General features: G+C 42.7%; 1 protein-coding gene across 3 annotated transcripts in view; it reads left to right on the top strand.

The window, feature by feature from the left end:
• The window catches only part of pgm2l1 (phosphoglucomutase 2-like 1), a 158551-nt gene that overhangs the window by 23224 nt on the left and 119865 nt on the right, over nucleotides 1-15462 (top strand). For all 3 annotated transcript variants that reach the window (XR_009511050.1, XM_059963567.1, XM_059963566.1), the window contains exon 2: nucleotides 1596-1763. Coding sequence is in view for 2 of the 3 variants with exons in the window: in XM_059963567.1 (XP_059819550.1) it covers nucleotides 1596-1763 (168 nt within the window). In the remaining variant the exon portion in view is untranslated. The remainder of the gene's footprint in view (nucleotides 1-1595; nucleotides 1764-15462) is intronic.

Genomic DNA, 15462 nt, shown 5'->3' with positions numbered 1-15462 from the left:
CCTGGTGTGGACTCTACAGAGAGTGATGCAGACAGCCCAGCGCATCTGTAGATGTGAACTCACCACTATTCAGGACACTTACAAAGAAGTGTGTGTAAAAAGGGCCCGAAGGATCATTGGGGACCAGAGTCGCCCCAACCACAAACTGTTCCATTTAATACCATCCAGGAAACGGTACCGCAGCATAAAAGCCAGGACCAACAGGCTCCTGGACTGCTTCTTCCACCAGACCATCAGACTGTTTAACTCGTGCTGATACAATTGTATTTCTGTGTTATACTGACTGTCCTGTTGTACATACTGTTTATTACAAATTACTATGAATTGCACATTTAGATAGAGACATAACGTAAAGAGTTTTACTCCTTATTTACGTGAAGGATGTAATTAATAAAGTCAATTCAATTCAATATACTCTCCACTATTCATCCGTGGAAGTTTGTCAAAGTTTTGGATGTCATGCCAATTCTTTGCAAATGTCTTAAGAAAGTAGAGGTGCTGCCGTGCTTTCTTCATGATGGCACTTGTGTGCTGGACCCAGGACAGATCTTCTAAAATAACACCAAGGGATTTAATGTTGCTGACCTCCGTTCCCAGTGAGGACTGGTTCATGGACGTCTGGTTTCCTGCTCCTGAAGTCAATAGTCATCTCCTTGGTCTTGCTGACATTGGTTTTAGAACAGGTTATAACCTCTCACTCAATCTATTTAATCTCCAAGTTAAAAATACCTAAACCAAATTAAACTATTTGAAGATATCCTTGTGTATTGCTTTTTAGTAAACAAGCTATCAACAAGCTTCTCATGCTTGTAATATGGACTTGTGGGCATCATGCTATTGTGGTGGGTAACGTAACACTTTATAGCACCAGAAATTAGAGATTAATTCCCACCGCTGTCTGTAAGGTGTTTGTGCAGTCTCCCCATGACCACGTGGGTTTCCTTTGGGTGCTCTGGTTTCTTCCATCCCTCCTGTCTGTCCAACAATCTCTTTGACCTCCTACCATCAGGCAGGACATACAGTAATATTAGGACAAGAACTGTTGGGATGGGAAGCAGCTTCTTCCCTCAGGCTGTAAGACTACAGACCTCCCTGCCATCACCCAGGCCTCCTCACATACGAGTGCCAGTAATGTTACACTATTTACTTTTTTAAGTTGTGTCATAAATGTACCTTACTATTTGTAGTAATAATACTTAGTGTGTTATGTGTGTGAGTTATATGTATTGTGTTGTGCTCCTTGGTTTGGAGAAATGTTTCATTTGCTGGCATTTGTGTACAGTATGTGGCTGAATGACAAACTAAACTTGAAAACTTACATTTAGGGTTAGTGAGTTATGAGCATCCTGTGTTAGTTTTGGAAGTGTAGCGATACTTGCAGACTGCCCTAGCACATCCTCCGACTGTGGTTGTTGATGCAAACAACATATTTCACTGTATATTTCAATATACATGTGACAAAAAGCTAGTCTTTAGTGCTGCTTAGACAAAGAATACAATTTATTGATTGCAAGTTGGGCAGGAGAGATGATTTTTGCCAACAGACTGTATGATGTGTTTCATTATTCTGTAATCAGTTATTTCATTGCTTGCAGAACCCCAAGACAAAAGCGGAGATTGAGAAGCTGCAGCATGATGGGAAGAAGAAAGAGCTGCGAGATCGCCTATGCTACAGAATGACGTTTGGAACTGCGGGGCTGCGATCGGCAATGGGTGCAGGCTTTTCTTGCATCAATGACCTGACAATCATACAGTCCACACAGGTAGGTGAAGCTAAACTTCAGACCTTGTAAATCCATGCTCATGAGGAACATGCAGGGGAATATCATACCATTCAAGATCTCAGCCCGAATCATTGGCTTTTTATTCTTTTCCATAGATGCTGCCTGACCAGCTGAGTTCCTGTAGCATTTTGTGTGTCGCTTTGGATTTCCAGCTTCTGCAGAATCTGTTGTTAATGTTTATCAATAACAATTTAGCTGTTAGGCTATCGGGTGGGAGCAATATCACAGATGTGTATAATCCCATTCTTGCCGGATACTGCTGTAAATCTACTGTTGAGTCTAAGAAGCAGACATTGCCAGTTTATGACCATAAGGCATAGGAGAAGAATTAGGCCATTTGGTGCAATGAGTCGTGGCTGATTTATTATCCCCCTCAACCCCATTCTCCTGCCCTCTCCCCGTAACGTTTGACATTCTTACTAATGAACAGTTAGAGTGACACTATTATTAACCTCACTTTAAATATACACAATGACTTGGCTTACACAGCCATGTGTGGGACAGACTTTAGATTCAAAGTACATTTATTATTAAAGTATGTATGCAGTATACACCCCTGAGATTTGTCTTCCCATGGCCAGCCACAAAGCAAAGAAATAGTGGAACCCTTTCAAAGGAACATCTCAGCCTCCCAATGTGCAAAATTGTGAAAATGGCAAAAAAAAACAAAAAACTGAGAATATAAAATATCAAACCAAAGTCATGAAAACAGTTATCATTTTGGTTCAGTTCAAACTAGCACTATCATTCATTGACTGCAGGCCACAAAGCCAGTCTGCCCAATCAAAATCACACAAAATAGTAACAAAATGGAGCAACCAGAAACACATCATAACATGAACTAAGGAGTGCAATCCACAAACCACGTTGATTAAACCTTGCCCACGAACCAGGCACCATTCTCCCGCAGCATCGACTGGGAGGGAGAGGAAGACCAATTGAACGCAGATATCTTTCTCCAGGAGCAGAGAGAAAGAGACCAATCGAACACAGGAACTTTGGGGGAGAGGAGAGGAGATAAAAAAGCAGGCAGATGGCACTGAACATTTACATTCTGCACTCCTCATCGATTTCAATCTTCCTCAACACTTTGATCTGCGAGATGTGGAGTTGATCGTGCTCTCACCTTGTCTCCAGGATTCTTGGCCCCCAGCCCACCCATTTTGCTCTAAACCTCACCGAATGCCCTTGGAGACAACAAAATGCCAAATTGTTTAATCTGGGCCGGCGGCGGTCTAACTGAAGGACATTGCCTTTGGTTGTGTTGTTTGCTGGTGCCATCTTCTCCATACATACCAGCCTCTAGAAAAGGGATAAGGAGGATTTTCTTTAGCCAGACGGACTTCCTTGTGTTCTGAGACTGTGCCCGCTGTCCCTATACTCTCCTACTATTGGAATCATCCTCTGCACATCCACTCTATCCAGGCTTCCCAATATTCAATGTTTCAATAAGATTTGGCACGACTGTGCAAGCATGTGGACGTCACCGAGTTAGACCAGCAGGGAAAAGTTTAAAAGGAGGACGTCTTCATAGAGTGGGTTTCAGAGGTACAGGCGAAAGAGTAGAGGGAGACAGAGTAGGAGGGCTTTGGCTCAATGAGGCTTAGGCGATAATGGGTTGAGGTGAGGGAAGCTACATGTGAAGAATAGAAGCAGGAAGTATGTCTATGAGGCCAATGTTCTGTACTGGGTGTCAGATGTGGGAAGTCAGGGAGTCTCCCAGCCTCCCCGACAGCCACATCTCTGCCAGCTCCTTGGGGACCGGGTTAGGGAACTGGAGATGCAGCTCGATAATCTTTGTCTGGTTGGGGAAAGTGAGGAGGTGATAGCAGGAGCTATAGGCAAACAGTCACACAGAGGCCTCGGGAGACAGATAAGTGGGTAACAGTCAGGAGAGGGAAGGGCAAGTGTCAGGAACTAGAGAGTACCCCAGTGACTGTCCCCCTTAACAATAAGTACTCCTGTTTGAGTACTGTTGTGGGGGAATGGCCTACCTGGGGGGAAACAACAGTGGCTGCGCCTCTGGCACATAGTCTGGCCCTGTGGCTCAGGAGGGTAGGGAAGAGGATGGTAGCAGTGATAGGGGATTCTATATAGTTAGGGGGTCACACAGGCAATTCTATGGACGCAGGAAAGAAACATGGATGGTAGTTTGCCTCCCACGTACCACGGTCTGGGATGTTTCTGATCGTGTCCACGATATCCTGAAGTGGGAAGGTGAACAGCCAGAGGTTGTGGTACATATTGGTACCAACAACATAGGTAGGAAAAGGGAGGAGGTCCTGAAAACAGACTACAGGGAGTTAGGAAGAAAGTTGAGAAGCAGGACCTCAAAGGTAGTAATCTTAGGACAATGAGTACAGGAATAGAGTGAGGTGGAAGATAAATATGTGGCTGAGGGATTAGAGCAGAGGGCAGGGATTCAGATTTCTGGATCAATGGAACCTCTTTTTGGGGTAGGTGTGACCTGTACAAAAAGAACGGGTTACACTTGGATCCCAGGGGTACCAATATCCTGGCTAAGTTGCTAAGGCTATTGGGAAGACTTTAAACTAGAATTACTGGGGGGTGGGAACCGAACTGAAGAGACGGAGGAAGGAGAAGTTGGCTCACAAATAGAGAAAGCTTGTAGACAGTCTGGGAGGGAGGATAGGCAGCTGATAGAGAGGGGATGCATGCAGACCAGTGGTTTGAGATGTATCTATTTTAATGCAAGAAGCATCATGAACAAAGTGGATGAGCTTAGAGTGTGGATCAGTACTTGAAGCTATGATGTTGTACCCATTATAGAGATTTGGATGGCTCGGGCAGGAATAGCTACTTCAACTGCTGGGCTTTAGGTGTTTCAGAAAGGACAGGGAGGGAGGCAAAAGAGGTGGGGGCATGGTACTGTTGATCAGAGATAGTGTCATGGCTGTAGAAAAGGAGGAAGTCATGGAGGGTTTGTCTATTGAGTCTCTGGGTGGAAGTTAGAAACAGGAAGGGGTCAATAACTCTACTGGGTGTTTTTTATAGACCACCCAATAGTAACAGGGACATGGAGGAGCAGATAGTCAGACAGATTCTTGAAAGGTGTAAATAATAACAGAGTTGTCGTAGTGGGAGATTTTAATTTCTGAAATATTGATTGGCATCTCCCCAGAGCATGGGGTTTAGATGGGGTGGATTTTGTTAGGTATGTTCAGGAAGGTTTTCTGACCCAATATGTCGATAAGGCTACAAGAGGAGAGGCTGTACTTGATCTGGTATTGGGGAAATGAACCTGCTCAGGTGTCAGGTATTTCAGTGGGAGAGCATTTTGGAGATAGTAATCACAATTCTAACTCCTTTACCGTAGCATTGGAGAGGATAGGAATAGACAAGTTAGGGAAGTATTTAATTGGAGTAAGGGGAAATATGAGGCTATCAGGCAGGAATTTGGAAGCATAAATTGGGAACAGATGTTCTCAACGAAATGTATGGAAGAAATGTGGCAAATGTTCAGGGGATATTTGCATGAGGTTCTGCATAGGTACATTCCAATGAGACTGGGAAAGGATGGTAGGGTACAGGAACAATGGCGTATAAAGGCTGTTGAAAATCTAGTCAAGAAGAAAAGAAAAGCTTACAGAAGGTTCAAAAAACTAAAGATAGAGATCTAGACAACTGTAAAGCCAGCAGGAAGGAGCTTAAGAATGAAATTAGGAGAGCCAGAAGGGGTCATGAGCAGGTGTTGGCAAGCAGGATTAAGGAAAACCCCAAGGCATTCTACAAGTATGTGAAGAACAAGAGAATAAGATGTGAGAGAATAGGACCAATCAAGTGTGACAGTGGGGAGGTGTGTATGGGACCGGAGGAGGGAGCAGAGGTACTTGGTGAATACTGAAGCAAAGTATTCATTACACAAAAGGATCTTGGTGATTGTAGGGATGACTTACAGTGGGTTTAAAAGCTTGAGCATATAGACATTAAGAAAGCAGATATGCTGGAGCTTTTGGAAAGCATCAAGTTGGATAAGTCTCCAGGACTGGATAAGATGTACCCCAGGCTACTGTGGGAGGAGATTGCTGAGCCTCTGGCAATGATTTTTGCATCATCAATGGGGACGGGAGAGGTTCGAGAGGATTAGACGGTTGCAGATGTTGTTCACTTGTTCAAGAAAGGGAGTAGAGATAGCCCATTATAGACAAGTGAGTCTTACTTCACTGGTTGGTAAGTTGATGGAGAAGATCCTGAGAGGCAAGATTTATGAACATTTGGAGAGGCATAATATGACAGCATGGCTTTGTCAAAGACAGGTTGTGCCTTACTAACCTGATTGAATTTTTTGAGGACCTGACTGAACACATTGATGAAGGTAGAGCAGTAGATGTAGTCTACATGGATTTCAGCAAGGCATTTGATAAGGTACCCCATGCAAAGCTTATTGAGAAAGTAAGGAGGCATGGGATCCAAGGGGACCTTGCTTTGTGGATCCAGAATTGGCTTGCCCACAGAAGGCAAAGAGTGGTTGTAGACGGGTCATATTCTACATGGAGGTCAGTGACCAGTGGTTTGCCTCTGATCTGTTCTAGGACCCCTTCTCTTTGTGATTTTTATATATGACCTAGATGAGGAAGTGGAGGAATGGGTTAGTAAATTTGCTGTTAGGGATGTTGTGGATAGTGTGGAGGGCTGTCAGAGGTTACAGTGAGACATTGATAGGATCCAAAACTGGGCTGAGAAGTGGCAGATGGAGTTCAACCCAGATAAGTGTGAGGTGATTCATTTTGGTAAATCAAGCATGATGGCAGAATATAGTATTAATGGTAAGACTCTTGGCAGTGTGGAGGATCAGAGGGACCTTGGGGTCCGAGTCCATAGGACACTCAAAGCTGCTGCGCAGTTTGACTCTGTGGTTAAGAAGGCATATGGTGTATTCAACTGTGGGGCTGAGTTTAGGAGCCAAGAGGTAATGTTGCAGCTATATAGGACCCTGGTCAGACCCCACTTTGAGTACTGTGCTCAGTTCTGGTCAGCTCACTACAGAAAGGATGTGGAAACTTGGTCTTTTCTCCTTGGAGTGACAGAGGATGAGAGGTGACCTGGTAGAGGTGTACAAGATAATTAGAGGCATTGATCGTGTGGATAGTCAGAGGGTTTTTCTCAGGGCTGAAGTGGCTAGCATGAGAGGGCACTATTTTAAGGTGCTTGGAGGTAGGTACAGAGGAGATATCAGGGTAAGTTTTTTTACACAGAGAGTGATGAGTGCGTGGAATGGGCTGTCGGCAACAGTGGTGGAGGTGGATACAATAGGGTCTTTTAAGAGACTCCTAGATAGGTACATGGAGCTTAGAAAAATAAAGGGCCATGGGTAACCCTCGGTAATTTCTGAAGTAGGGACATGTTCGGCACAGCATTTTGGGTGGAAGGGCCTCTATTGTGCTGTAGGTTTTCTACGTTTCTATTTCCTCTCATCCTTCTGAGCTCCAGCAAGTACAATACCAGAGCCATCAAACACTCCTCTAATGTTCACCCTTTCATTCTTGGGATCATTCTCTTCAATCTTCCCTTGACCGTCATGATATCCTTGTTTAAATAAGGGGTCCAAATTGCTCAAATATTCCAAGTGTGGTCTGGTCAGTGCCGTATAAATCCTCAGCATTACATCCTTGCTTTTACATCCTAGCCTTCGAAATGCTATCAATACTTCCTTGTGCAATTGTATTCTGGATTTCCTCACTTGTAGACCCCAGACAGTTTGGACTGTCAGTAACATTTCCTCCACTTTCTCTGTCAGCACAGGTACACCACAGGGCTGTGTGCTTAGCCCCCTGCTCTACTGATTGATACTTATGGCTGTGTGGCGAAGCACAGCTCCAATGCCATATTCAAGTTTGCTGACAACACCACTGTTGTTGGCCAAATCAAAGGTGGTGATGAATCAGCATATAGGAGGGAGACTGAAAATCTGACTGAGTGGTGCCAAAGCAACCTCTTAATGTCAGGACGACCAAGGAGGTCCCTGAGCCAGTCTTCATCAGGGGATCAGAGGTTGAGCTGGTCAGAAACTTTAAATTCCTCAGTGTTATTATTTCAGAGGAGCTGTCCTGGGCCCAGTATGTAAGTGCAATTATGAAGAAAGCACTGCAGTGTGTGTCCTTGGGGGTTTGTGTAGATTCGGCATGGCATTTAAAACTTTGACCAATTGCTATAGATGTGTTATGGAGAGTATATTCATTGGCTACATTACAGCGTGGTATGGGAATACCAATGCCTTTGCACAGGAAATGCTACAAAAAGTAGTCCCTACACAAGAGCATTATTGTTGGAAAGCAGCATCCTTCATCAGGGCTACCACCACCCAGGACATGTTCTCTTCAGTTCTTCATTGATTTTATTATGGTTATTGGATTTATTGAGTATGTTCATGAGAAAATGAATCTTGGGGTTGTGTATAGTGACTTATACTATATGTACTTTGATAATAAACGTACTTTGAACTTCCTTACCAATCATTCAACCTGCAAGTTTACCTTCAGGGAGTTTAGGACTTTGAATGAGCAGAAGATTGTCGAGGAATTCCTTTTTGAATGTAGCAAAGGCAAACTGCTGGAGGAACTCAGTGGATCAGACAGATCTGTAGAGGGATAGTCTGTGTTTCAGTTTGAGATCCTGTATCAAGAATGGCTTAAAAGTCATCAACTTTAACTTAAAACCAGCATGATTAGAAACTTAGAAAACCTACAGCGCAATACAGGCCCTTCGGCCCACAATGCTGTGCTGAACATGTACGTACTTTAGAAAGTTTCTATGATTCAAATGATAAAATGGAGATGTAATAAACTGCAGATGCTGGAATCTAGTGCAAAAAAAGCAAGCTGGTGGAGGAACCGAGCAAGTCAGACAGCATATGGAAGGGACTGGAATTCAACCTTTTGAGTTGAATGTCCCAGAGTACAGGCTCTGGGCCTGTACTCACTGGAATTCAGAAGAGTGAGGGGAGATCTCATTGAAGTCTATTAAATGTTGAAAATCCTTCCTATAGTGGGGGATCAGAATAGAGATGAGGAGGGATTTCTTTAGCCAGACAGTGGTGAATCTGCCCCAGGCATCTGAGCAGGCTAAGTTATTGGGTATATTTAAGGCAGAGGCTGATAGATTCTTGATTAGTCAGGGCACAAGGGGATACAAGGAAGAGGCAAGAGATTGGGCCAATTAGTTTAATTCTGCTCCTATATCTTATGGTCTTATAGGTTCCAATGCTTCAACCATGCAGATGAATGGTTTCAACTTGAAATATCGACTGTCTAATTCCCTCCACACGTGACCTGCCTGTTTCCATCAGCAGTTCATTGTTTTTTGACTCTACGTTCAGCTACTTCACAAATGTATTGAGAACATGTGGTCTTGTGAGTTGTCCAGCTTGCGAACAGCTGACCAAGCTCATCATCTGACTGTACATATGTATGTAACCAAACAAAGAAACATTACTCCAGATCACAGTGCACTCACAATACATGGATCACACATAACACAAAACAAAATGTTATACTATGAATCAGTTAATAAAATATCATTCAAAATGCATGTAGTAAAGGGCAGCACAGATAGACGGCTTGCAATCCTAGTGACAAGACTGGTGGTGGCAAGGTATTCAATAGTCTCACAACCCGAGGAAAGAAGCTCTTAGTCTGTTTTTTTTTTTGTACCTCCTGAAATTATGGGATGAATGATGGGGATCCTCAATAATGTTTTGGGTCTTTCGTCTGCAAAGTTTCTGGTAAGTTTCACAAATGGGGGAGGGAGATTTTTACTGTCCTTTGTCAGGTTTTGTGGTCTGATGCCTTGCAGCTTCTGTACCACATAATAATGTAGCCAGACAGGACATTCTTGATGGTGCTCCAGTAACAAGTTGTTAGAATGAGGTCGGGGAGCCTTGCATGCCTCAATTGCCTCAAAGCATAGACACTGCTTTGCTTTCTTGACTTTGAAGATGTGTTATGGGTTCAGGTTAGATTGTCTGTTTTGTGCACACCAAAGAACTTCATGTTCTTCACTCTCTCTACAGCATATACAATGGAGAATGGTTGACCTGTGCCTTTCTGAAGTCCACAATCATCTCTTTTGTCTTGTCCACATTGAGACTTGGGTTGTTGTTCTCCCACCATTTGACATGCCTCTCTGCCTCCACTCTGTATATTGATGAGGTCAACCATTGTAGTAGCATCAGTGAACTTGATGTTTATCCAAGCTAATTCCACCTGCCTGAATTTGGCCAATATCTCTCTAAACTAGGGGTTCCCAATGTTTTTTATACCATGGAGTTTTACTATTAACTGAAGGGTCTGTGGACCTGTCCATAAACTTGCCCAAATGACATTATAATTGTACCAACCTCTAGAGTTTCTCATTGTTTGTTCAAAGTATTCAACACTGTCTGTGCGGAGGAATAAGTTGACCCTCGGGTCTTTCCCCTCTCACTGTAAAACTGCCCTCTAAGTGTAAAGTCTGTCTTTACACACTACCTGATGCTGACAGCTGAATAAATTTGCATGTCCCAGCAGATCATGTTAGAAGCAAGTAAATACATAAATATGCCAAAACTGCATTAATGTTTTGTGCAGGTTGGTACATGTGTAGTACAGATTATAAGTCATTGGCAATTCATTTTTGTTGGCCATGCATTGACTACATTTTATAGTAATTATAAAACCATAAGACATAGGGGCAGAATTGGACCATTCAGCCCATTGTGTTTGTTCCACCATTGCTGATTTATTATCCCTCTCCACCCTTTTCCCCTGCCTTCTCCCTGTAACCTTTGAGATCCTGACTTGTCCTCCACAGCGATTGGTTTCAATGTAAGTATTTTTGCATGGAGAGTGGTGGGTGTATGGAATATGTTGCCAGGGTGGTGGTAGAGGCAGAGTATTTAAGAAACTCTTAGATAGGCACATGTCTGAAAGAGAAATGGAGGACCATGTTGGGGGAAAGGGTTAGATTGATCTTGGAATAAGCTTAAAAAGTCAGCACAACATTGTGGGCTAAAGGGTCTGTATTGTGTTGCACTGTTGTACACTCTGGCCACTTTATTAGGTACCTCCTGTAATTAATAAAGAGGCCACTGAGTGTATGTTTGTAGCCCATCCATTTCAAGGTTCAATGTGTTGTGCATTCAAAGATGCTGTTCTGGTTGAGTCTGGTGAGGAAGGCAGATGTAATGTCAGCATTCGTTTCAAGAGATCTGGAGTATAAAATCAAGGATGTGATGCTGGGGTATTGGTGAGGCCTCACTTAGAGTATTATGATCAGTTTTGGGCCCCCTATTTAAGAAAGGATGTGCCTTCATTGGAGAGAATTCAAAGGAGATTCACAAAAATTATTTCAGGAATGAAAGGCTTGTACCACAGTTTGACATCAGTGGTGGGTAAATTAATGGAAAGTATTCTTAGAGATAGTATTTATAATTATCTGGATAGACGGGATCTGATTAGAAGTAGCCAGCATGGATTTGTGCGTGGAAGGTCATGTTTGACAAACCTTATTGAATTTTTTGAAGAAGTTACGAGGAATGTTGACGAGGGTAAGGCAGTGGATGTAGTCTATATGGACTTCAGCAAAGCCTTTGACAAAGTTCCACATGGAAGGTTAGTTAAGAAGGTTCAGTCGTTAGGTATTAATGCTGGAGTAATAAAATGGATTCAACAGTGGCTAGATGGGAGATGCCAGAGAGTAGTGGTGGATAATTGTTTATCGGGATGGAGGCCGGTGAATAGCAGGGTGCCTCAGGGATCTGTTTTGGGCCCAATGTTGTTTGTAATATACATAAATGATCTGGATGATGGGGTGGTAAATTGGATTAGTAAGTATGCCGATGATACTAAGGTAGGAGGTGTTGTGGATAATGAGGTGGATTTTCAAAGCTTGCAGGGAGATTTATGCCAGTTAGAAGAATGGGCTGAACGTTGGCAGATGGAGTTTAATGCTGAGAAGTGTGAGGTTCTACATTTTGGCAGGAATAATCCAAATAGAACATACAGAGTAAATGGTAGGGCATTGAGGAATGCAGAGGAACAGAGAGATCTAGGAATAACTGTGCATAGTTCCCTGAAAGTGGAGTCTCATGTAGATAGGGGGTGAAGAAGGCTTTTGGAACGCTGGCCTTTATAAATCAAAGCATTGAGTACAGAAGTTGGGATGTAATGCTAAAGTTGTACAAGGCATTGGTAAGGCCAAATTTGGAATATTGTGTGCAGTTCTGGTCACCGAATTATAGGAAAGATCTCAATAAATTAGAGAGAGTGCAGAGACGATTTACTAGGATGTTACCTGGGTTTCAGCAATTAAGTTACAGAGAAAGGTTGAACAAGTTAGGTCTCTATTCATTGGAGCGTAGAAGGTTGAGGGGGGATTTGATCGAGGTATTTAAAATTTTGAGAGGGATAGATAGAGTTGACGTGAACAGGCTGTTTCCATTGAGAGTAGGGGGAGATTCAAACTAAAGGACATGATTTGAGAGTTAGGGGGCAGAAGTTTAAGGGAAACACGAGGGGGTATTTCTTTACTCAAAGAGTGATAGCTGTGTGGAATGAGCTTCCTGTAGAAGTAGTAGAGGCCAGTTCAGTTGTGTCATTTAAGGTAAAATTGGATAGGTATATGGACAGGAAAGGAGTGGAGGGTTATGGGCTGAGTGCGGGTAGGTGGGTTCGGCACGGACTAGGAGGGCCAAGATGGCCTGTTTCCGTGCTGTGATTGTTATTTGGTTATATTATATGGTTATATGGTATGAGAAGCATTTGATGGCTCTGGGCCTGTACTCAGCTGGAGTTTAGAAAAATGAAGGTGGATCTGGTTGAAACCCATCGAATACTGAAAGGCCTAGATAGAGTGGATGGGAGAGGATGTTTTCTTTCGTGGGATACTCTAGAATGAGAGAGCACACCCCTAGAATATAGGGATATCCATTTAAACAGCAATGAGGAGGAATTTTTTTAGCCAGAGGGTAGTGAATTTGTGGAATTCATCGCCATAGGTGGTTGTTGAGGGGCAAAAATAGATCATGAGATATAAGCCCATAGGGTCTGCTCCGTTATTTCACCACGGCTGATCCAATTTTCCTCTCCGCTCCAATTTCCTGCCTACTCCCCATATCCTTTCCGGCCCTGACCAATCAAGAATCTATCAAACTCTGCCTTAACTATGCTTATTGACTTGGCTTCCAAAGACCCCTGTGGCAAAGAATTCCACTGATTCACCACTTTCTGGCTAAAGAAATTCCTCATCTCCATACTAAAAGGACACCTCTCTATTCTGAGGCTGTGTCTTCTGGTCCTAGGTACAATAGGAAACATCAGAATCAAGTTTATTATCACTGGCATATTTTGTGAGATTTGTTAAAGCAACAGTACAATCCAATACGATAATATAGAAAGGAAAAATACATAAATCAATTACAGTAGTTAGATTAAAAATAGTGCAAAACAAATAATTTTTAAAAAGTGAGATAATGTTCATAGGTTTAATGTCCATTTAGGAACTTGATGGCAGAGGGGGAAAAAGCTGTTCCTGAATCACTGATTGTGTGTCTTCAGACTTCTGTACCTCCTTTCTGACAGTATCAATGAGAAGAGGGCATGTCCTGGGTGAAGAGAGTACTTTAATAACAGATATCACCTTTCTGAGGCACCACTCCTTGAAGATGTCTTGGATGGTACAGAGGCTGGTACCCAAGATGGAACTGACTAATTTTACAATTTTCTGCAGCTTCTTTCAGTGCTGTACAGTAGTCCTCCATACCAGAGAGTGACGCAGTCTGTCAGAATGCTCTCCGCAGAACCTCTATAGAAATTTTCCAGTGTTTTAGGTGACAAACTAAATCTTTCCAAAGTCCTAATGAAATATGGCTACTGTCTTGCTGCCTTTATAACTGCATTGAAATGTTGTAACCAGGTTAGATCCTCAGGGATCTTGACACCCCAGGAACTTGAAATTCTCTCCACTTTCTCCACTTCTGATCCCTCAGAGGATCAGTTTGTTTTCCCTCATCCTGCCCTTTCTGAAGTCCACAATCATCCTTACTGACATTGAGTGCAAGGCTGTTGGTACAACACCACTCAGCTACATGGTATATCTCCCTGCTGTACGCCCTCATCTCCATCTGATGTCCTACCAACAATGGTTGTGCCATCAGCAAATTTATGGAAAGCAATTGAGCTATACCTAGCCATTAATTCATGGGTACAGAGAGAGTAGAGCAGTGGGCTAAACACACCCCTGATGTATGCCAGTGTTGATCATCAGTGAGGAGAAGATGTTATTAGCTATCCACACAGATTGTAGTCTCTGGTTAGGAAGTTGAGGATCCAATTGTAGAGGGAGGTACAGAGGCCCAGGTTCTTGAGCTTTTTGATCAGGACTAGGATTGACGGTGTGAAATTCTGAACTATAGTCAGTGAACAGCACCCTGACACGGGTGTTCATATTGTCCAGATAATCCGAGGCCGTGAAGACCCATTGAGATTGTGTCCACTGTAGACCTATTGTGGCAATAGGCAAATTACAGTGTGTCCAGATCCTTGCTGAGGCAGGAGTTGATTCTAGCCATGACCAACCTCTCAAAGTATTATTTAGTGGCTTTTCAAGCTGGCTTGATTAAAATCCCCCAAAATGATGGTGAAGGTATCAGAGTGTGCTGTTTTGTGCATGTTGGATCCTTTGGTGAGATCATCCAGAGCCTGTTTGACATTTGGCCTGAGGTGGAGTGTACACCACTACCAAAATGATGGTAGAAATCTCCCGTAGCAGGTAAAATAGATGGCATTTAATTGTGAGATATTCCAGGTCTAGTGAGTAGAATTGCATCTCTCCACATCTACTGTACTGAGACCCTTCAACTTTTGATAGGTTCAGCCATTATCAAACAGTGGAGCAGACATTATCGGTTGAAGGAACAGACTGTGGTCTTGTGTCATCATTTACTATCCTGAGATTCATTTTCTTTTGGACAGTTCCATAAACACAAAGAAACATAGTAGAATCAATGAAAAACTGAACACAACAAAGACCTACAAACAACCAACGTGTATAAAAGACAACAAACTGAAGTATGAATGAACCTGACCTGTTAATGTATGCGTGCTTGATACATTACTGGCTATGACAAGTGCTGAGGTATTGTACCTGCCTCTACAGCTTCCTCTGGCAGCTTATTCCACAGACCCACTACGCTCTGTGGGAAACGTTACGTCTCAGATCCCTTTTAAATCTTTCACTCATCTTAAAACTGTCTTTTAAGTGTCCTTACACACTGCCTGACACTGATGGCCAAATAAATTGACCATCATGTGGCAGTTTTGCAGATTATGTCTAGCATGTACCTTTGAGTGTGTATGCTGCAGATGAATTTTCTCCCAAAAGTTTAATCTTATCCCTTTAGAAAATTCAATGTTTTTTATTTATTTTCTCTCTCCGTCACCTGCTCTGTAGACACTTTAAATCACTTTTTGTAATGCTGCTAACATGATTAATTTTATTCCATGTTTAAACTCCAATTTATTAGTTTTTGTATATAATTGTTATCCTAAAAGAGCACAGAAATCTGCAGCACATTACAGGCCCTTCAGCCCACAATGTTGTGCTGACCATGTAACCTACTCTTAAAAATTGCTTTGAATTGTCCTACCACATAGCCCTCTGTTTTTCTAAGCTCCATGTACCT

The sequence above is a fragment of the Hypanus sabinus genome, chromosome 3, assembly GCF_030144855.1.
Source record: "Hypanus sabinus isolate sHypSab1 chromosome 3, sHypSab1.hap1, whole genome shotgun sequence".
NCBI lineage: Eukaryota > Metazoa > Chordata > Chondrichthyes > Myliobatiformes > Dasyatidae > Hypanus > Hypanus sabinus.
Note: the sequence above shows the minus strand (reverse complement) of the source record. Positions and strands in the feature narration are given on the sequence as shown.